This window comes from Toxotes jaculatrix, chromosome 11 (genome assembly GCF_017976425.1).
Source record: "Toxotes jaculatrix isolate fToxJac2 chromosome 11, fToxJac2.pri, whole genome shotgun sequence".
Lineage (NCBI taxonomy): Eukaryota > Metazoa > Chordata > Actinopteri > Toxotidae > Toxotes > Toxotes jaculatrix.
In genome coordinates this window covers 12,886,634-12,910,406 of record NC_054404.1, presented here as the reverse complement: position 1 = coordinate 12,910,406, position 23,773 = coordinate 12,886,634, and the positions used below count along the sequence as shown (strand labels likewise).

Below are 23,773 nucleotides of genomic sequence, written 5' to 3'. Positions count from 1 at the left end.
TAGACGGAGGGAGAAGAGCTCCTTTAAGAAAGAAAGCTGTAGATGATGTCAAGAGAAGTGAGGGATTGCATTAGGAGTGTTAGTGATTACAGTAGAGTAATGTAAGTGCTGCACTTGTCATCATCAAAGCTGCTATTAGTGCGCCTAGTGAGGATCAAATCAGGCTCATGAAACATGTAACATGAGCACAAATGGAGGAGCTGTCAAGTTGAAAAGGAATTAGAAAGAAATGAGAGGTCTTTGACATGTTTTGCTCAGTTTTTTATTTTTTGGCTGTTTGGTTGTTTTTTTGTCCCAGAGTAGGAAGGTGTGTAGGTTTGGGTTTTGCTTAAGGAGACACTGGTAGGACATATGGCTCTTCTGGGATTAACGTGAGCTCTGTCTGTCTTGGGGCAGTCACTTTAACCACACTGCTTAGACACAGGTTCAGCATGCTCTTATGCCCATATAACACTTTTTGGATGAATTATCCCCCCTGGGTGCAAGCACAAATACTTTCCCATCAATCATTCCCATCCACTCCTTCATTTTCTGAGCAGAGTCTGTGACAGCCTCCAAACATCTGCACTGTGGCACAATGCATGAGCAAAGAGTTGCTGTAAGCTTGTCGAAAGACAGACACTCTTGACACTTAATGCATAGCTCATACACACACACACACACACACACACACACACACACACACACACACACACACACACACACACACACACAGAGTCCTATGCACAAAAAGAGAGTTGCACGGCTTCAATCGAATCTCTCTGTGGATTCCCAATCAAGTGGACTGTGCCTAAATCACAGTGAAGGTGACCTCTTGTTCTGTGATGGCTGACAGCAACGGGACTGATCTGTCCCTGTTCTATTAGGACTGATTATATCATTTAGATACAGATGGATCATTTAACCCAGCAGCTGTCCTCATCAGACACACCAGACTGAGCCCCCTGGTTAATGGCTCACACGAAGCCATGAGGGGAAGAGAGGCTGGCAATGAAGAGGAAACACACAAATGAAATACATGGGTACCAGGTTGGTGGAGTGGATGGAGAAGCCAGCCTGTTACCTGAAGGACTCCAGCTCTTTCATTGCCAAAAACACAGATGTGATGGTCCATGTTAACTGAAGCGGCGTCCTGAAAACGTCTGTGATCACTCTAGCAGTCAGTGGCTCAAAGTTATTGCAACTAATTTAAAGTTGTCCCCACTACAGGACTTAGCAGCTCTAATTTTAAACCTGAATTGGCCATCTCCAACTAATTTTAGAAAGATTTACATTCAATGTTTTAAGTCGGAAATTGCTGTCAGCTGCCTTTCAGTTCTGTGGACTGTGCTGTGCTGAAACAGAACTTTGTTGCTGATCAGACAGGCCATATTTTTTGCATCCTCCAGCCATCTGCAGCTCCATATTTTTTATGTTTTCTGTTCATCGTTGGATTGCACAAAATAACACTTCCTTCTTTTTTGTCAACATTGTAAAAACAAAATAGTAAAAACTGACCAGGGGTTTTGTATCTGCATTCATTGTATGTTGTTACCAGGTCCATTGATTTGTACAGTATGAACATAGAAGTTGTATGTTTTGGCTGTGCAGAAATTTCACATTAAAACATGTAGTGTGAGTTACCACAATGTATCAGTAAAAAAAAGTCTTTGCCTGTCTTAAGGCAGTTCATAGTATATGACTGGAAAGTGTATGACCAATGATCAAAGCAGATATTGGCAGACAAAGTCAGTAATTACACTTTTGAATGAATAAACTGACCATGAGATGCGCAAATGCAGTTTTGTGCAAAGGCAAATTTGATTATTTTTTATGAAGAAAAAAAAAAATTAGTAAAAATATGGCCAGCAGTCCAAAAAAGTAAAAAGTAACACAATACCACATTGTGGGTTAACAATAGTGAGCTGCCTGTCAAATAAAGTCCTAATACAGCAAACAGCAAACACAGAAGCAAATCAGAGGAGGCCAGGCAAGATGTTTTCTAAGGGAAAATTATTTCATACAGAAATGTTCCACTCCACACAGTCATCCACCCACAAGTTGGAAGCCAGGCTGTTTCCATGTCTGTTTTAAATTCAGAATACATGATCAAGGTAGGTAAGATAGATGATGATCGTTACATTGGTCCTTTACTGTATTCCTGCAGGCTGCCCTCAGAGTAAAGGTGAGCAGGTGAGAGAGAGAAAGAGAGGGACTGTGAATAAAAAGTGGTCTACACGTCATGGGGTTCGGGTATTAAGGATTTTTCCATTATTAACACTGGAATCATCACTGCAGCTACATGGAGCCTAATGAATGCTCACTATAATTCACAAAACTACTCTCAGAATGAGAGAGAGAGAGAGAGAGAGAGAGAGAGAGAGAGAGAGGAGAGCAGTAATGGAGTGTTTGAGTCAGCACCACTGAAACTACTTTTAGGTCAGAGACTGGTGTACTGTGAAATTGGGTTACCTCAAAAAGGTTTGATTTAATCAGTGCAAAGTCATACTGTGTTTTAGTGTTACATCTGCATATTTCATGCACAGAGTGGACCCAATGAAAAGAGTTTCTGTTTCTCTCACTTCATCTCACCCTCCCTCTCTCCTCTCCTCCGTGTTTGCCATATTAGTCCATGCATGTGTGCACCCACACTGCCTTTCTCCCTAGTGACACCTCAACTCAGCAACAAGTAGCTCACATGCTTCTCAAAAAAAAAAAAAAAAAGGCACCTCGTTCAGCCTGCAGGAGACACACACACACACAAGCATTTAACATGGATAAGACACAGACCGGTGTTGAACCGGTGTGGTTGTGGTCTGGGGGTGGGATAAGAGCTCTCTCCTGGTGCGGAGAGAAGACAGACTCTGAAAATGGAAGCGTAGATTTTCTGTCCTCCTCCTACACAGGCAGCCGAGCTCAGAGGGGCTCCCGTCTCTCTGAGCCTCTCTGATCTTCAAGTCACAAAACACCGCCTGCCTGCCTTCAGACAGGCATGGAGAGCGGGGTGGGGATGGGTATGGGGAGGGTGTGTGCGTGTGTGTGGGGGGGGCAGCAGTAAAGCAGCAGAGGTTGGGTGTGACAGCGAGAGGAAGAGGCTTCAGAGGAAATACAGAGTGCCTATGATAGATGATAACATGTAAAACGAGAGTGGAACGAGGTGTAGCAAAGGCGAGGCAACAGCGAGGGTTCACGTCGACATTGGCACTTAAGGAATATCAGAGACCTTTTGTCACTCGCAGGATGTTTGATGCCTTCAAGGAGCAGTGTGTGATCTGGTGCTACTCTTCTCCAGCGTTAGGCTTGGCTAAGTTTGCCACTAGTTGGTGCCTGGCAATAAAAACCAATGTGAAAGCCACAGATCCTCCCCTGTGGGTTATTTGCAGATCTCCTGGCCCAGTGATCCATTCCTCTGCTCATCTCTCACTGTTTACTTGTCAGTCTCGTCTCCCTTGAGTCTATCCCCCTTTTCCATCTTCATCTATCCACAGCAACAGTTTCATCCCCTGCTTTATCCAAAAGAATATGTAAGGAGCTCCCCCACAGTATAAAAGCTGAGAATGGTAGAAGAGTGTGTGTGTTTGCGTAGATTTAATGTAGAGTAGAAGAGAGCCATGATGTGAGTCAAATATTTGTTTCATTTCTGTTTAAACTGACCACAGCAAAGCCAAAGATTAATTTCTGGATCTTCTTATTCCTCTTCCCGTACTGCGATACACGCTATGAAAACATATCCCTGGCCACACCATGTTCTCTCATGATCTTTCAGTTTTTTTCACCATCACACTGATGCTCAGAGCAAGGAACAAGGCAGAAGTGTGCTCCTTAAACCTGAAGTAACTCGGCTGTAGACCGAAAAAAGTCCAGTAAATATCCCTGCTGCATTTACCCTCCCACTCTGTCTTCTAATGGTTCAATTACACCGTTGCTATATTTTCTGCAGGCAAGATAATTAACTGTATATAAAATTAGACAGCAGTAAACCAGTGCCAGACATTAATCCAAGGAAGGTCTACACAAATAAATGCTTCGTTAAGATTTGTCTGAAGTCATTACCAAGATTTAAAATGTTTTTTGTTTTTTATCTATATACTGAAATATTAATGCTGAAGGGGGTGCCAACCGATTCACAATTTAACCTATTCAGAGTTGAGGTAATGCATTAGTTATGTATAGTATTGCAATGTATAATTTCGTAGGCATTTTGCTGCTTTTTAAAGAATCTAGTTTGCTTGGAGGGCATTTTAAGAGTGAAGAAAATGATTGGGATTGTTTCTTTCTTTGAGGGACAATTATGAGTTTGTATGCAATAGTTTTTTCAGCGTACAGTAGCTGTGGTTTTACTGGTCTGTGTCTGCCCTCTTCTGGTCTAAGCTGTTTGGTACAGCCTACTACTTTGAAGTCACTGGACATGGCAGTGAACACCACACACTGTATCTTAATATGGACTGCCAGATGCCATTGCTGCCCCCCCCCCTTTAGTCATCTTAAATATTTGTATAAATATTGTAGATGAAAAACATCTGTTACCAGATCTGTACACTGGAACTTAAATTAGAGGAAAGTTGAAGCAGGCTGATATCATAGCTGTTTCAGAATTGTCTTTCTCTGTGTTAAATGCATAACTTTTATGTATTTATTCATGAGTTATAATGTCAGCAGATGGATAGTTTTGCTTGCTGGAAGCATCACTACTTTTAAGTGCTACATTTGGAATTTGACAAGAAAAACTTACGCTAACGCAGGTAAAGGGTTGAGTGAAGGCAACTGGATTTCTTGTTTGAAGCTTGAAGACATGCCTTCAATCAACCCTTAGGATATGATGACCTGGATGAATGAGAACTTAGACAACACAGTGAATATTTACTGGTTTTATTTATGACCACCTTTATGTTTATTAAGACATCCTCTACCCTGGAAATGACTGACTGTCCTTAAGTTACCTAATCTTATTCTAATTCTGAGGGTCCCTCTCTTGTGCCTAAGAAGTTGTTCTTTAAGGTCTGTACCTGGTGGCAGCCCGACCCTTAGATGCTTAGAGACACATATTCACAAATTTGCTCACACACGAAGACACGATTATTTTGCGATCCATATTTTCTTATCTTTAGAACAGCTTGTGATGAATATGCATTAGTATTCAAATTGAATTGCACTATAGTCGTATATTTCACCCAGCTGGAAGAAGCATGCATCATTAGTTACTTAGTGTTTTGACTTCATTAATATCCCCTCTTCCTCTCTGGTCTTCATTAAAGTTAGAATGCATGTGATGTGTGTATGTGCATGTTTGTGAAATTTATGAGTTTCTTTTCTGCTGTGCATTCTCTCAGTCCATCTGTCTGCCCTCAGGGCAGATTACTGCCTCTGAAGTTGTGGCTGTGCAAGTTTTTGCCTGCAGATGGCAGCAGCGTCATGGAGCTTATGTTGCGGTGTTTAGCATCTCCATCACTTAACAGCCAATGACTTCAGTGCTGGCGTGTTTCATAAAGAATATTCACCATCTCATCTAAAATCTAACAGCGTACAGGATGTGGCTGTGTGGCTGCTAAAACAAGGCACATATATGGACAGATGCGCTCTTATTCTTTCCTTGAATTTTAGTTGCTTTTTCTAAGCATGGAGTCTTTTGTGTATAGGAACTGTTCTTTCCTGTTCTCACAGGAAACTATTCAAAATGCCATCATGTAATAGGAGTTGCTAAATTGTGAGATTCCAGTGTTTTATTGCCAAATCTTCTTTGTTAGATATCACTCAGTTAAAGAAAGGCAGTTGTGTCCAGTGAGAATGTTTGAGCGTTGAGTTTCAGCTTGTGACATTAAAAATACTTGGCACATGTGTTATACCTGCTCAGCCACAGCAAAGCACTTTTTGAACAGGTCAGATTAGCTTTGACTGAGAGTCCCAACATACCTCATGGTTAATTAAGGCCCCATAGTATGTTGACGGACTGGAAACAATCTGCTGTTGACAAATCTTCTTCTACACTGAATCACACAATGTCAAACAGTGTTGAACGTCTATCTTACACTTACATAACAAATAAAGAAAAAAAAAAATACTTACAGCCTAGTTATACTAAAATGCTGCAATTTCCCTTTTTCATCATACCCACTTTCCCTCAATCTTATCTGAGGTAAACTTTTAATTATAGATTAAAGCTTCTATTTAACGTGTGTATATTTTTTGTTATACTTCATTGTGGAGTGTCATTCTGCATTAAATCATACTTAGAGTTGTGGAGAGCTCTCACAGCTCATAAAAGCAGAGTGTATATAAACAGGTAAATTGCAGCACACACTCTCAATAAGCAGAAAACGTCCATCACCATGGATACGTATGATTGCCTTGCTCATTCAGCTGTTGAGTTACTCTTATATTATGTATTGTGTTTTGTTCAACTGCACATGTGTAACATCCTCCAAGCTATCTGCACATCATGTTCGTTTTACTTGAATACAAAGGTAGTGTTAAGAAAGTACAGCAAAAGTTTATGACCTAAATACTGTAAGATGGAACGTTATGTTAAAAAATGGATGACGCTTATTGCAGCATCTGTCATCTATGGTTAGAGGCAGAAAAGAACGATTAAGTTGTGTTCACATAGCTAATAGCGTAAAAAACAAGACTCCTGTGCTGCTCATGCCATTTCGCTCTGTCGAGTCAAGTCAAGTCAAATTTATTTATAGAGCGCACAGTAACTGGCGTTGTACAAAGGGCTTTACGGAGAGAAATTGAAAGACAAGTCACAAATGAAATCAAGCCAGGCAAATAAAATAAAATAAAATAAAATAATTTTATGAATTTAGAAATGAATTAATTAACAAAAATAAGAGTGCTAACTTTGACAGACAATCTCCAAATCTCTAAGAGATAGAAATGGTTCTTGCTACTGACCTCATGTGGAGGAAGCCACTGCTGGTAACAGAGTTTATCTCTTTGTTTAATTTGAGCACAGAGTCAAAAACTGATTCCTAGATCTCTGGCATGTGTACAGATATTTGAGGACAATGTGGCCAAGAGTGCTGGCCAAACCATCAGGGAACTTCTCCTTCAGGACCTCTGCCTCACTGCCATTTAGAATTTTATGCATTACATTTGGTTTCAACGGGAAATATAGTTATCATCAGCATAGTAGTGGTAAGGGATGTTGTGTCTCCTAAAAACAGACCCCACTGGGATCATATACAATGAGAATTGTTTGGGACCTCACTTATACTGCTCCATGTTGCAAATACAAGAGCCTTGCCCTGAAGGCTTACGTGTTTGAGATGCTCCAAGATTGCGGACCAGATCTGACTCAGTACCATGGTGCACCCTGAGACCCGATTGGTATTTGTCCAAAATGCTGTGTTTTTATTGTGAAAGAGAGAACTTGTGAGAGGACAACTTTTTGGGAGCCAGAATGTTTGTCTGTCTCAGCTCTGTGAAAACGTCTCTTCGTTTCTGTTTGTATTTAAGGCTTAACCGCACATCCGCACAAGTGCTTCCACCTGTGCCTCTCTCTCGCTCCTCCCTCTCTCTCCACTCTCTCCTTTCTCTCTGTCTTTCTCCTCTCTCCTCTCCTTCCCTCCACAGTCACATGTTCTCAGTGAATAGAGCGTTGAGTGGGTTTCACCAGCTGGTGCCTTTGCCTGCCACATAAATAGTGTTAAAAACAAATCTGTGTGTGTGTGTGTGTGTGTGTGTGTGTGTGTGTGTGTGTGTGTGTGTGTGTGTGTGTGTATGTGTGTCTGTCTTTGCCAGACACTTGAGTGGAGTGTCAGTGTCACATCTGCCCTCCAACATTCCTGTGTGCCTTTGTGCTCATATGGCAGCCTACACAGACTGCTTTCCAAATCAGTGGAAAATCATTATGTTGTCCCTCGTAACACACAGACACACACTTTCACACACGGAGACACACAATCCTTCAGTACATTTTTTTTTCCTTTTCAGTACCAACCGTAATATGCTAATCAAGGTTTGAATTGAGTTTAGAAACAGAAAAAAATGGCAGGCAGAGAAAAGAAGCAGGTGAGGTCAATCAGATAGTCGGTTAGATTTATAGATTTATCCTCCTGTTGACCTGCCAAAGAAGTGAAGAGCTTTCCAGGCTGCTTGATGGTGTTTCTGACAGTGTCTTGATGGTCGGGGCAGGTCTAAGGCCACAAGGGTCTCCATCCTAATGATGGATCCAATCACTCAGGCAGGTTTCAGATCTGGAGCGTCACTGACAGGTCAGTGGTATAGCTAGTCTTCCCGCTCCTTAACTCATCTTTCCTCTTGTCTGTTTGACCTCTCTGTCTGTCTGCCAGCATGCTTATCCAGCCGCCCTCTCTGTCTGTCCATTTTTATTTATTTATTTATTTCCCCACTTCACTGACATTTTAAGACTGCCACTATTTTTACTCCTCGCATGAAAACACAATTAAGAGCTGCTGGCATTTGATTGAAGTCTCAATTAACATGTTGGTGCTAAATACAAAAGGTTTTGTCAGCCGATAATTGCCGCTAAAAGGGGCTGCTGTGTGAGGTGTTGTGTTCTTTGTTTGTGTTGTGTTTCTTGGTAATAATCGCTAATGGACTGCAGCCTGGATTTGGCTCGGCTAGGTTCACACGCTGGACATCTTGGTGGTCGTGACTCAGACTCCTGGATGGAAATGTCACACACACACACACACACACACACACACACACACACACACACACACACACACATACTCTGAGAACAGGCAGCTGAGTATTGGCACAAATCCCAGACATGTGTCACAGTGTTTCAAACAACAGCACATGGAGAACTCTCATTCTGGAGCAGCCACATCCCTTCTTCCACTTCTTCTAATCACCTCTTTCATACCCTCTGTAGAAAATTTTCATTTCAGTCAGCTAATCCTGACAATGTGTGATTTTACCACTCCTCTTTACTATTTCTGTTTGGCTTGTCTGGTTGGTTCAACTCATGGTGCCTCAGTGTTGCAGACAAGCTTGTTTACATCCTCCTTAAACCTGTCAGGTATCCGCAGAGGGTCTGATATGCTCTAGCTCGCCCACAGTGTCAGGGCTGCAGGTAAAAGAGTTTGGACTATGTAAAGCTCTTCTGGGAGATAGACCAGTTCCTGAGTGACAGCTAATACTCTGAGAGAAGACGAGGTGTACTGAATTCTGACTGCAGTTCTGAGTCAGATTCATGGTCAGAAACTTGAAAGAAAATCACCCTTGGACCTTTCACAGCAGGTTCATTGCTTGTTTTTCAGAAATTGAAAACTATTTGCTTTTGGGTGCAGTCACACTCAAAAATAGGGCAGTTACTGATCTGACTTATCAGAGTTCCCTGAACCAGGAAGGAAGGAAGTAATAGGAATAATTAGTAAGTAATTCTTATGTAATCTTTAGCCTTTCAGAGTCTCTGTCATCTGGTCTCTCACATGTTTTAGGCGCCTTTGCTCAGAATTGAAGTACTCCGAAGTCCTTCTGTGTTTCTTGGTTATGTCAGGGCTCTTTACTCTGTCTGGCCACTTTTCATCGACTCTTAACAGCTCGCTGTCAAACATTCACCTGTCCTTTGACCCCCCTCTGTGACTTCTAAATGAGAACGAGAGCACAGAGCCCATTGGAGGAGAGTGAGAGGGTTTAGATGAAGCATCTGCCTGATGTTTGATTGATTTTCTCTCCGACCTGAAGAACAGACAGGTGTGTACGTGTGTGTAAGCATGTGTGTGCGTCTGCCACTTAGACTACCAGAAAAATCCATGGAGTCTGGGGTTGCTGTGGTAACGGTAATCACTTTTAATTCAGCATCAGGGAGAAAGAGAAAGGATAAAGGTGGAGTGGCAGCAGTTTAGTAGGGTAATGTGGGAGATGTAGAGGTAAAAACAATAGAAAGTGTCAACAGGGAAAACAAGGTGAGTGTGTTTCCTTGTTTAGTGACTCTGCAAGAGCTGATGCTGAATGAGACAGAGAGTGGAGGCAGAATTATAAGGATGAAGACAGAAGGGCTTTACATAAGTACCTTTCTTTCTCAATCCCTCAGGATTTAAAAGCTCCTCCTTATTCTTCCCCTCTTCTCTCTTCTCCTCCTTCTCTGCTGGCAGATAATAATCCGTTCATCAACTCCTGGTGAGGGCTGGTATTTGTCCGACAGCCTCTCTCTCCTGTCAAGCCTTTCCTCTCTTCCACCACACAGGAGAAAGGAGGGAAATATATTAATTATGCATTCCCCTTTTTGCCCCATATCCACCTCCCTTCACCTCCCTATCTGTCTCTTCGTGTACCTTCACTTTTCCTTTTTACTCCTCCTCTCCACCTCCCTTCCATCCTTTTCTTCTCTTTGTTATGAATACCATTAATGAGCCAGCAAGAGACAGATAGACAGAGAAGGACGGTGTGTGATGCTAATTAATGGGTTTGCTTTGTTTCCTCTGTCACTTTACTCAACCTCCTGCTGGCTCAAACACACACAGACACACACACACTCTCAGAGGCTGTCTTCTTTATGAGCCGCGAGTGGAGGAAAAATAGAAAAAAAAAACATCAACAAGATGTGTGGAGTGTGCAGCTAGAGAAAAACCACCACCTGCCACTCAAGCCAGCCTCCTCGTAGTATACTGCTCATACACACACACACAGACACACACATACAGCACTCTCACATGAGCGCCGGTCCGTAATTTTCCGCCACGCTCCGTTCCCAGCCAATGAGAGGCCGGAACAGAGCTTCTCAGAACGTGAGGGGGAGGAGACAGAGCGCGGCTGGCTGATTGACAGCCAGCGCCCTACAGGTGGAGAGAAGAACGGAGAGAAAGAGAGAGGGGGGAGGACGACAGAGAGGAAAGAGAAGGGGTGAGTGAGGAGGAGAAGAGAGACAGCGGCAATCAGACTATCCATATACATAGACACACACACCTACACACACACACACACACTCACACTGCTCTGTTCCTCCCCTCCTACCTTGGAAGCTTGCTTCCCCCGGCAGACTAGCTGACTAACACCACCATCACTGTCATCACCTCCACCTCCACCACAGCTGCACCAAGATGAGCCAGTGCAGGAAAAGGTGCAAGAGGCAGCTCACCAAGGTGGCTCGCTATTTCTATCGCTTCCTCATGGGAACGCTCACCCAAGGTAGGCACCCAAAACTTCCACTTCCACACCCAGGGGTTTGCTGGTGTGCCCACGTCTTTCGTGAGTACAGAGGCAAAGTGGAGATGGTCTTAGCTGGAGTTGTTCAGATCCTGGTGTGGTTTCTGATCTTTGCTGATGGTTCTGCTGTTGCTCCACCAATTCAGTGTCCTAGTGTCTGTGGCTCAGTTTTGTTTTCTACCTGAAGAAAGAGCGTGAGTGGACTTGTAGTGTACGGTTTGTTTGTTTGTGTGCGTGTGTGTGTGTGTCCATGGTGTGCATGTGTGTGTGTGTGTGTGTGCACAGTATGCTTTCTTTCATCTCCAGACAGGGAAACTGTACAAAGCTTAGACATCAAACAGCCTAAAGATTGTAGTCATTATTTTCTGCATAACGTATGTTCACACACACTGCATATATATGCATGTATGCTTGTGGGCACATGCTTTTTCCCACCTTGCTCAGTGTATGTATGTATGCACAGAGAGAATTAGAAAGCTGTTAGTGTTGAACTCACTCTTTCCCTCTTTCTATCTGCCTTTTGACCCCCCCCCCCCCCATCCCTCCCTTCACAGCTCTGTCCTTCTCTCTCTCCTCCTGTTCCCTCTCTAGCAGTCATACAGATTGCCCTCTGGAAGCCTGTGGCATTCCACCTCCATTGAGAAACTCTCAGTGGGAGAGAGACTCACGCAGCCTTTTATCCAGCCCTTCAGCCAGCTCTCAGTATGACATCAACTCACCCATCCCCATCCGCCTCTTTTCTCTATCTCTCTTTGTACAGTTACACACAACTTTATAATGCAAATCTGTGCACTGAGATTAGAATAAAGTTCTATAAACTTAGTCAGAATCTTTTCTTAATACCCAGAAGGTCTTATTTCTTCTGTGTCCTCTCACGCTTTGTCCTTCTGAGCTCATTGTTGGCTGAATAAAGTGTCCTTTGCCAGAAACACCCTCTGTAACGTTGCCTATTGACAGCCTGCTACTAAGCTTGACACCCATTTCCCTCTCTCTTTTTTTTTTCTCTCTTGTGAGTGATATTGAGCAGCAGCTCACATTGCCTTGGGGAAGACACAACAAAGTAGGGGGATTCTATTGAATCCCAGCAGTTGATCCTAGAAGGTGGAGATAAAGCAGTGTTTAGATGACCTTGTCAATAGAGCAGTGTCTGAATGCTAATTTGACATCTGCGCCGCTCATCTCCACCTCTGCCTTTCTCCTCGTTATCTCTTCAGACTTTGAAATCCGCAGAAGTTTGTACTCGTGCTCTGAAAGCAGAAATTGCACATGCATGCACGTGCAGGGAGGCATGAACACACATAGGCTGCACACAAGTTAAAACCTGGGTATGAACATGTGTCCGAAACAATAAAACTGGGTGGGATACCCAATTCAGTCAGAAATAATAACCAATATTTTTGCTAATGTAGATTTTCTTTGGTTGTCAGTGTGATGCTTTTGATGTTTTCAACAGTTTACCCTGAGAAGCAAATGTGTGATCGACTTTAATAAGAAGATAAGGCTGGTGATATTCTGTATTTTTCTTACAAAAGGCCAAAACCAGCAATGAATTGAGCCTTTTTTGTTTGTGCAGTCAGAGCCTAATAAAGCTTATTTCTTTGAGCCACTGTTGTCCAGCTACTAAAAACACAAAAATGAGCTTCCTTCAACATTTCTTCATTACAGTTAATGTAGACACTGTAGTTTATTTTGAGTCCTGCTGTTGTAAATACTCCACCAAATGCATATTAATCCACTGCTGAAAACAGTATTTGACAAACACAGGTTATTCTTGTATGATTAACATTTGCTAAAAAAAATTAGTGACCAGAAGAAACTGTCTTTTCCTGAGTCGTTTTTTAAAGGTTTGAGAGGTCTTCAGGAACCAATGGGCTTGAGGCTGAGTCACCCAGATGGGTTGGAAAGTTGGAAAACATTGACAAATGGACTATTTTATTGTTAGTTTTAGTTTTGGTGTTGATTTTCATTTTTCACCAGCCTTCCTTTTAAGCAAGAAAACTTCTGTACATCGTTAAACAGCCACATAATCACTAATAAGTTTGGATTCTATTGTTTCATCCAACAGTGAAGCATAGCATTTTTTAAAAATCCGTCCATAATTGATTAATGAATAGACCTTGATTGTGTTAATTTGTGCCCATTAAAATGTATGAAAGATTTGGACTAATTGTAATAATTGATGCTCCCGACATCTGTTGGGTGCCTCATGCATATCCACGCTTAAATACACACATGCACATGCGCACACACACATACACATCTATAAAGTCTGATAAGGAAATAGAAACATTGATAAATAAAGGAGTTTGACATCATGCTTTGAAAACAAACTACTCACTGTTCAGACAGCTAACTAGCTACCACAGTTTCATAAGCCCATCACCAGCAAAACATTGTGTGAATATGTGTGTGTGTGTGTGTGTGTGTACATACATACACATCCTTAAGTTTACCCAGAATGGAGTTACCATGACTACTGGCTCCTGCGTGTCTGTTCCAATGGGAGAGCGAGAGAAAGAGAGAGATGTCTGCTTCAGTGCAATGGGAGCCACTGAGGGCTGAACTGTATAATGGCTCTGCTGCATAGGGATTTCATCAAGGCCATTCAGAGTTTGTTATATGAGTGTTGTGGCATTTTTGGCTGTGCAAAGGTGCTGAGGGACGTGCCATTTAAGTCAGACATGGAGAGACAGAATTTACTCCCCTTCAAACTGTGTGTGAGCCTAACAGTGATTTAACCTATGCAAAAACGCACACAGGGCATCAAAAAAAATGCTCTAGGTTAATTGGTGTTTTTTATTCCACCTCATTGGGTAAAGTCAATGGACAGTGTGAAACTCTTCTACCAGTTTTTCTTGATTTTTATATGCTGAGCCTTAATACCACACAGTGTGTTTCTGGAAAAGCTCTTTGTCTGTAATTAGTTCTGTCAATTACAACTATCCCATTATAGACCTACACAGTGGTTACGAGCCTTAGTGTGTCTGGTTATGGCTCGTTGGTGTGTGTGTGTGTGTGTGAGCGTTACTGATGGCAGTCATTTGTAGTCACCCCCCCTCTTGCCCCTACTTTGCCCACTAATTAGTTTGTTTCATGAGCCTCTGTTGGGGAAACAAGGCCATGCTGATGTGTGTTTGTGTGTGTTTTTGTGTGTGTGTATGCATGTGTGTCCTGCTCCTCCCCTGCCCTAGAGCTTTGTTTGTGTCGATTTACCTAATAGTTGGACAGGCTCTGTTTAGTGCAATTAAGAAGCATTAAATACTGTTCAACTTGTTTGCCCGCCCACGCACACATACAGCAAGTATAACGGTACATACATCCACTGTACTCACGCTATCCTCCTTTCCCACTTCAAGTTTGTTGCATGACGTTATCTTAGTCTGTAGATGTTGTGGCGTTGGCTGTATAGAATCTCTGTGAGCCCTATTGATCTGTCCTTTAGCCGCGCTCTTATCTAACATAAACAGTCCAAGCTGACAGCACAGGTCTCCTTTTTCTATCTGTACCTGACCCTCTCCTCTTACGGCACCTCCTTTCCCCATCAGTGTCACATACATGCACTGTGCAGGTATGTATAACATATTGTATAACCTGTCGACCAACCTGTTTGCGTCACATGACAGGTGAAATGTCCATTTTGTGATCCTTTCATGTAATATTTCATATATTGTCATATGTACACTTTGCGCTCCCATGATTTAATTCTGTTGCCCTTTTTCTGTTGTGTTATCAATGGATCACTTTGTCAGTGTACTCATTGCTGAATGCACTGGTTTTGCTAAATAATAAATGTCTGTTTGACATTCATTTCACAGCGATAAAGTGCAACTGATTATTTTTTTCTTATCAAATTAACAAGCGACACTTTGCGCCTGAACAACTTTGCTCTGCAGTAACTGTGCATAAACATGTTGTTTTGAATTGTAAATTACTTTAGCTTGTAATAAATAGCCTTAAATCAATATTTCATGTCAGAAGATTAATGTCTTTGGAAGCTGTGTAATGAGCAGCAACACGTGCTGGTCCCTGCTCCCTTCAGATAAAGATCACGTGTTCGTTCGTGCAGACTTGCTTCCTGTGACTTAATCATTTAATGTAATGCACTGACCACCACTGCACCTATTGTACAACTGGAAACTTTCACCTGCACTTCACAGTATACGTATGAGCACCAAGAAAAAGTCACATTCATTTCCTTCTCCAGAGAAGGAGTCATTTGTTAGAGGCTTTGACATTTTTCTAAATGAAACTGGGTGTTAATCTTCCTCCAGAGGCCATTAGAACTTTGTACTTTCTAATTAATAACCTCTGATTACCTCCCCAATGTGCTACTCCACCTTTCTATTGCATGGGCATGTGTACTTCCACACCAGTGGAAGAGGGTATATACACATAATACACACATTGGCTAACGCTGACAGACACACGCACACATTTCACAGACTCTTGTTTTTCGACTCTAGTACCTTGAAGCTGATTCTCTTTGCAGCTCACTCGTGGCCATGACCAAAGAGATTCTGTTATCAACCTTTCATCTATAAATAAAAAATGTTCTGTCCGAGCCTTGGCCCCAGCATAGAAATGCTGAGCTTCATATGAGTTTGTATGTACAAGATGGTGCTGCTATTATATTTTGTGTTTCATTATGAAAACATTCTGATACTGTTATTTGGTGACGAGTCCTGGTGTTTTCAGTTGCTCTGATTGGCTCGATTGGGGTCACCGTAATCGATAGCATTAAACATTAATACTGTTGGCCCTCTTCTGATTTAACTCAGAGGAATGATGCGTCATGTTAATGAGTGAAGGAATATGTGTGTATCTTTCCTCTGAAGTTATCTTCTTCGAGCACCTGTAGAGTTTATCAAGTTTTACAGTGTAACTTTGTGCCCTCCCTCTTGTCTCTGACAAATTTCATTACGCACCAGTCCATCATGTTCCTCTACTTTTTGACAAAAATTGACATTAAATGTCATTTTTAGGCTTAGATGAATAATACATTGGCTGCCTGTGATGTAAAATTCTGATGAATGCCTTTGCAGGGGTTAGTGTGTGTGCAAGCGTGTTGCTGTATTTGCAAGCATGAAGAGTACTAAGCCATATCACAGTGTGTGGTAATGGTGCTCGCAGTGGGAAGGGAATTGTTCATTACCATAAGGATAACTTACTCCAAGCTGAAGTCCCCCTGCTTGTGTGCTTTACCATGGGGTGAAGACTGAGCTGGATGTTGTCTCATATCAGTGCATAATAGGCAATATGATAACCCAGCAGGAAGCAGCACTGAAGCCTCGGGTTTAGCAGACATGACTTGCAGGGCAAATATATTTGGATTCATTTACACAAGATTTTGTTCCACTTGATTTGAGATTATCATTTTACTTGCTGCTGTGCCAAGTTGTGACAACTGTTTTGTCATTTGATAATCCCTCGTATGGCATGATAGAAAATTATTTTAAAGGGAAAAGAAAGATAGAAAGCGACAAAGTGAGAAGACGGGAAGGGATATACATAGCGAAAGAAAAATGCCACATCCTGTCACGTCTGAGCACTCAAATCCATTTTAAGAACACACTCGTTTTGTTGCCAGACATGTGAAGATTCTCACTTAGGTTATCTCGCCCACGCTGATTATTCGCGTCTGTTTCTGTCTGTTGTTGACACCTCCTGACTTGCACATTCACAGTTAAGATGAAAAGGTGGCCTAAAAATAAATTCCTCGTAGAAGTTCAAGGTCAAAGACTGTGCAGAAAAAAAAATTCTCTTTGAGGATCTATATTTAAAAATTACATTTCTGTTTTGCACGTGCCACCGTTTTTGTGCACATGCGGTGGCACTCCAGATCAAGTTATTAAAAGAAGAGCGACAGTTGGTTTGTAGTTATTTGTGCTCTCCGTGTATGCTGAATAATCCCTCCGTGTATCTGTTGCTTGCTTTCTTATCCTTTGTTTTCTCTGGCATGTATCCCACTGTTTTAGCCCTAATCTGCTCCATGCTGTTCACACTTCACTCTGTCCCGAGCAGATTTAGTCTGGAAACTGCAGTTTTTACTTCTTACGTACACTCCCAATGTGATTTAAAGCAGGGTACACCTGTGTCACCACTGTCACCACAACTCTCCGACTTCCTCTCAAGAGACACTGAGGGACGAAGACAAGAAGCTAGAAATGATATATGATTAAATTTCTGTAGTTGCCCAAAGCAAATGCCTGTGTGAGCTGTAGTTTAATTGGATGTTACAGTACATCAGGCTGTTGTTGTCGTTCCTCATCTCTCTGAAGAAGAGCACCATCATCTCGTTGAGGGTGGCCTGTTGATCTTCAGATGCTTGTAGGTCGCAGTGCTAGCAGGAATTTCAGGTGGAAGCTTTGTTCCATTCGTTCCTTCGTCCCCTGTTCGCCGAACACCCCTCTGCTCCACACTTCCTGCGTAGTAACAGCTCTCCCAGCATGTGTCCTCGCTCACAAGCCTGCTTCTTGTCCTCCCTTCAACCTCTCCTCCCATCACCTCCACTCACCCCCACCCCTCACCCCCCTCATCCCCTCACCCCCTCACCCCCCATGTTTCTCCCACTCTTACGAGAAAGGTGTGAAACATCACCTCCATCCATCATGTGTATACACACACATCTCACATGTGCTAAAAATAAACCCCTATTAGTAGCAGTCTGAGTGTGGGGTGGAGGGGGCAAAACTAGGTGTGACTGGAGAGAGAAAGAGAAAATTGATGTGATGTGCAGAGAAGAAGAGGAGAAACTGAAGGATAAGGTTTAAATTTTTTTTTGATCGCCTCTCTCCAAATAAGACCTCATTGCTTTCGAATGTGTGAATGCATAAATGGTGATTTCAGCTGGCTTGGCGTGTTGGGTCTGCAGAATATAGACATGACTGCAGTCAGGTTTCTGAAGGATGATTTAACTCCTGCATTCTGGTCGACTTTTAGCAGCCATCAGGAAAGGTATCGGGGAGAGAAATCCCCAGTGTGACAGACTCACAACTCTGTCTTCCAACATACAGACACAACTGTCTTAAAGCATTAATATATTTTCTCTCTCATTTTGACACTGAAACTGTATTTTACTTATCATTATTTAATTCGCAAATTAATGTGTTAAATAAATATTTGGCTGCAATTTTAGCAAACAGTGTCCCATATTTGTTTGTGAGACATTTAAAAAAAACTGAGGCATCAGAAGAAGAAAATAAATTTGGTACTGAAATTAACTATTGAGGCAAAACTATACTGACTTCAACTGTCTGAATTCACTGATTCATTTCTTTCCAACAGTCAGCCTCAAGTTGCGATTAGAAAAACTGCTTCTTAAAAAATATTTTAACACTTGTTTCAGTGTTCCCCTGTGGTAGTTTAACAGATAGGCAAGCGTATAAACTTTGGCTCAGTTACTTTTGTAATATAACAATCCTCTTCTGTTTACATTGAAAATTCTAGTTGTGTCTTTGTAGCAGCCTGTGTGACAGGGAGGACATAGAGAAGCTGGAGGCTTCAGGTCTGCAGTAGAATACTGTATCTCACATGTAAGGGTCTGACTGCTTTCATCTCTGTCCTGAATCATAAGTTTAAGTCAGTATGCCCTCTGTTCTCTGAGACATGTGTTTGTGTTATGAAGTTAAAGGCCTCTTTTTGTTTTGGTTTCACAGTTTTCTGGCTTTGTTCTTGCACAGATATAAAAGGAAGAGGCCAAAATGTCTTGTTTGATTAAAATTAGAAGTTGTCGGGAAGCAGACACCGTGCTCGGGCAGGAGACAAAGAGTTTAGGAGTGTTTGAGATTTTGCTTGTTACAAAGAAAAGGAAAAAGTAAATCTGTGGACATAAAACATTTTTAGGCTTTTTTCTTTCAAGGACTGGGGTTGCATTTATTTATTTATTCCTCTTGTGTGTACAGAAGAGGTAAATAAATGAAATGGATACAACCCTATGCATTAGTCTTTGTGTGTCTCTGGCCGTGGTGCTGAAATACAGCTTCACTCACACGTCCTCCATTTGGTCCTTCTAACCTTCAACTTGTCAAGTAGTTTCTGTCTTAATGGATGGTTTCCATATATTAAACAACCACACTGTGTTACTGTGATTAGTTTTTTTTTTTTTTTTTTTTTACCCATATTCAAAACCTGTTGAGTACACAGTTTGCTGTAGCTAATAAGCTGAAACATCCATTACTTTGTCAAAGTATCCATTATAATATGCTGTATATCGAGCTCACAGGAACAAGAATACATCAACATATAGGGTGTGATGCATATGCATAATAATGGTAAAATATATGAAGTACACATTATAAATACAGCTAAAATACTCCTGCATTGATTTCATATTTTTACACACAGAGAAATGCTTGTGCTCACCTCCAGCAGCAGTGAGCTGGCACTGCCTCCTGGTCTCTCTCCTTGACCTCTGATTGTTCAAGTGGAACACCCTCACCTTTTTCACTTCTCTCTGCACCCAGACAGTAGGAGTTACATTATTTCTTCCACTGTTTTCCTAAACACACTGGGACCTCCATCAGCAGATGTATCCATTATCTCATGTGTCCTCCAGGTTTCCCTCAACTCAATGAACAAATCCAGGCAGCCTGAACTTCCATGTCTGCATGTCTGTATCATATGTTAGAAAGGTTTCTTTGGACATTCTGTTATATCAATACACAGCCCACATTTCTTTATATGACTCTGTCCCCATATCTTTTCCCTTCCCTCTTAATTTCTTGCCTGTATTTTACCTCTGTCCCTGTTAGTTTGCCATAACTATATCTTTGTGTCCTTTCTCCAAGAGCTGTTGCTTTGCTACCAACCCTCTCTTTAAGCATGCTCAAGACTGTCTATCCACTGAAACCATCACCGGTACTGAATGCAGAGCTTAGGTTTCAATAACTAAAATAAAGGTTTGACTGCAGCCTACCAAACCACAGTGAAATTTCCATAAAACTGGTCAGGTACATTTATTCAGGAACCACTTTTGTCCAGGAAAAGAAGTGGGTCAATACTTCAGTACTCTTCTTTCTGTTGGATCAAGGGAGAGTTTTCTCAGAAGAGATTCAAAACCTGCAGTTCTAAACAGAGTGTGAACAGTACCATCAAATATAGTAAATGTATTATTCAGTGATGTAACAATGATCTCAGATCAAATGTCAGTGGGGGAGAGAGAGCAGAATAGAGAAAAAAAACAAGGATTAAGTGTGAATAATATATGCACAGCACAAAGAGGTGCTGTGGGCCCTCAACACACCAGGCAAGTCAGTCATTAGGTGCAGGCAAGGTGAAAACAGTTTAGTAAGTTATTGATTTTTCCTTGAGATTGATGAAACTCCACCATCAGACCCAGATGCACCTGAGCCCCCACCACACAGCCACATTAACCCATTCAAACTCACACAAGCATACATACACGTATACATGCAGCGAGAAGCCTCAACTCCACACACACACACACACACACACACGCTCATGCTTAAACACTCACAGCCCTGATTTGAAATTCAGAACATTCAATTTACACCTTAATGACTTGTTCTCAATTTTTCAGTTTTCAGGGGAAATTTTTAGTAGTATTTTGATAAATAATTAATTTTCTAATCATCTCTTTGCAGCCAGCCCCTCCGTCATTAAAGGCCAACTAACTCAATGGAAGTGTTTTTTCCCAGCCTTCGTTGACAAGTCCCCCTGTCGGGTGGATAAATTTACTGCTAACTATAGCTATCAGAGCAGTGAATAAATCTAGGCTAACTATAGCTATTAAATGCCTCGGGGATCTCTCAGTTACACTCTCACTGCTGCATGGGTGTGAGCACCGTGTGTACAGTTGACTCTTTACTTTCAATACGAAGTTCGTTCTTGAGGGTAGGCTGCATGTTCGTGTTGCACCCTTACACTAGATTCATAGAGGGGTAGAGACAGAGTAACAGTCTAATTCTTTCTTTAATAAATTATATATTTTTCATTAAAGATACTAGGGCTGCAATCTAATAGATTAACTTGGTTATTGAGTATATTTTATCATTCTTAATGGTTTGGTCTATATAAAATATTATAAAATAGTTAATAATAATAGTTCCCAGAGCTTGATACATCTTAAATCTTCAAACATCTTCTGAAAGAAATTTGCCTGAACAACAATTTAAAAGCCCAAAAGATTCAATTTACTATAATGCAGTATGAAATCCTGACATTTCTGGAAACTGCAATAAATCAGTTGTGAAACTAGTTGCCTTTGGTTCAGCTCTAACAAATTCTTTTCCCACTTCATTATGTTAAGTCTTGAATTTATGGACCCCCCGATAAGTAAGCTTAATGGAGAGACAGCCCCCATACAGCAACAGTGTTTTAATGTGGACCTAAGCTCACAAAGAAATGGGCTAAAATGAACGTTAGTGAGTCACCTCATCCATCAAAGAAGTGCCACTAGAAAAATATAAAGCAGATAAAGCATCTGACACCTCAGCAAGATTAGAAAATGGTTGCCATGATCTGAATAATAATCAGCTGTTTTGTCATGGCTGGTTCATGTTGTTTTCTCACCACGAACAAACCACACTTCAGTCCACCTGGAAGGTGACAGAGACGCATAGATCCAGGCGATCTGTGGTGTGGTTGTTTGGTGTGTGCAAAGTTTGAATGGCATCTTTCTCAACTGCTCAAATAAACCAAAATATAGGAGAAAGGTTCAAGGGTTTGGGTCTATTACAGAAAACAGGATTGGTGTAAAAGCATACTGCGTTACATTCTTACACGATGGCTAATGTAAGAGACAAGCCCTATCAACATCTTGGACTAATTCAGAAGGCTATTTAATAAGATCTATTCCATCCCACATCCAGCCACTCCTTTTTCTTCTGTCTGTCTTTCGCTCTGAGTCACACTCTTGATAATGGACAGCACTGGATGGGAACAAAGAAAGGATGCACATCAGGCCTATTCACCAGGGAGGCCAGTGGTCAGAGGCACTAAAAGTCTGATGGTCCCCAACTGGGACGGAGCTGTCTGTTCCACTCAGTCATCCAGCCATGAGGAGGCCAGACCTCGGACAGGGACGACCTTGAGAGACTGTGCTGTTGACCTCCAGTCAGTGTGGCATGGGGAGAGCAACATAAAGAGATGGAGGAGGCTGAAAGCGAGAGGAAGTGAAGGAGAAGAAGGGATAAAGAAGGGGTCATAGAGAGAGGTGTGGGCAGGAAGAAAGGGACAGACTGTGGCGATAAGAGTGTGTTCCAGTGAGGTGAGAAAAGTAAAGTTCAGCAGGGGGAAACCAAACCAGGGAAAAAGAGGAGGCTGAATGAAGTGACAAAGTTAAAGAGAGATAGTACAGAAGTTGGGATGGGTTGAATGTGCCCAGAGAGTTCCAAAGAAATAGATTCATTTGGGTTTTTTTTCCACACAATCATTTCAAACTTAAACACCACTATATTTATCTCTTTTCTTAGATTTCTTCCCCAGAGCTGCCCTTTTAGTTCTGTATTCTTAATCCTGATTCTCTTTCTGTCCTCAGACTTAGTCATTAATGTATAAACAATTTCGTGGCATGTCGGGGCACATTTACATTTAGTGTTAAACATGTTTAACAAAACAGGGCTGTTGCAACGTGTTTCGTAGACTAACAAATTCAGATAATTCACATAAAAGGGAAGATAATGGGCAGCCCTCTCAGTTATATCAGTGATGATGGCCATGAAACAAGACTAAGCACCACCGACTTTTCTTGGAAGAATAAATGTACAAATAAAATGAAAAACTATGAACTTATTAAATAAAAATAACTAAATAGAAGAATAAATATATCTTGCCCTGCTGAGAGACTTCATCACCACCATTTTTGAGTGACAACACTGCTCAGCGTCTCTCCTATCTCTATCACTGTAAATGTGTCGCTTGCTTGTCATTTTCTCGAGTGGCACTCGTCTGTCATCTTTTTCTCCTGCATCAACTTGATGTCTGTCAGTCACTTGTGTGCTCCAGGAATATTTGTGTGTGTGTGTGTGGCTGTCTGTGTGTCACAGTTGAGAGTGATATGTCTTATAGTTTGGGGAAGTAGAGCAGAGTCCAACACGCACAGCAGGGAAAAAGAGGAGGCATTCAAAGATGTTTTCCTAGACATACAGTACACACATACAGAAACACACAACAACAAACATCATTCAGTGGTGTTTTGTATACACAGTAAAGCAGCACAACACCTTAAAACAATCTCCAAAGGTTGAATTTGCAAAGGTTTTACATTGTGCTCGTGTTTCACTTTGGAAGCACCTCGGTGCAGTGGATAAAATTTCTTTTCTACATGAAGGATAAGCAGCGTTCTCTAGCTTTGGCACTCTCAGCATTTTGATTTTACTCCAACCATCACTTTGAGTACCTGATAGCCTTTTTTAGTTGATGGATATCTCATTTTGTAATGGAACAGTAATACAGTCCTGCCATTTGCCTGTCCTCCACAGTCGTGTCTTCTTGTCCTTAGTGAAAGTCAAACATATTAAAATCATATTCACATGGAAAACAGAATATACATGGCATGAATGATCTATCATACATGTGTTCCAGTTTCATGTATGTATGTATATCTGTGATGTCCTTGAAAGGCTGCATGCTCAGAACACAAACGACTATTAGACACTTCAGCACTTCACATGCCCACAGTTTCATGTATGTCAAAGAGCGCCATTACATCTTT

General features: G+C 41.6%; 1 protein-coding gene across 4 annotated transcripts in view; it reads left to right on the top strand.

Moving 5' to 3' along the window:
* Nucleotides 1–23,773, top strand: part of LOC121189578 (Kv channel-interacting protein 2) — an 82,712-nt gene that overhangs the window by 26,368 nt on the left and 32,571 nt on the right. For 2 of the 4 annotated variants that reach the window (XM_041049864.1, XM_041049862.1), the window contains exon 2: nucleotides 8,123–8,131. The exons of the other annotated variants lie outside the window; for them this stretch is intronic. In XM_041049864.1, the coding sequence (XP_040905798.1) occupies nucleotides 8,123–8,131 (9 nt within the window). The remainder of the gene's footprint in view (nucleotides 1–8,122; nucleotides 8,132–23,773) is intronic. 4 annotated transcript variants of the gene reach the window in all.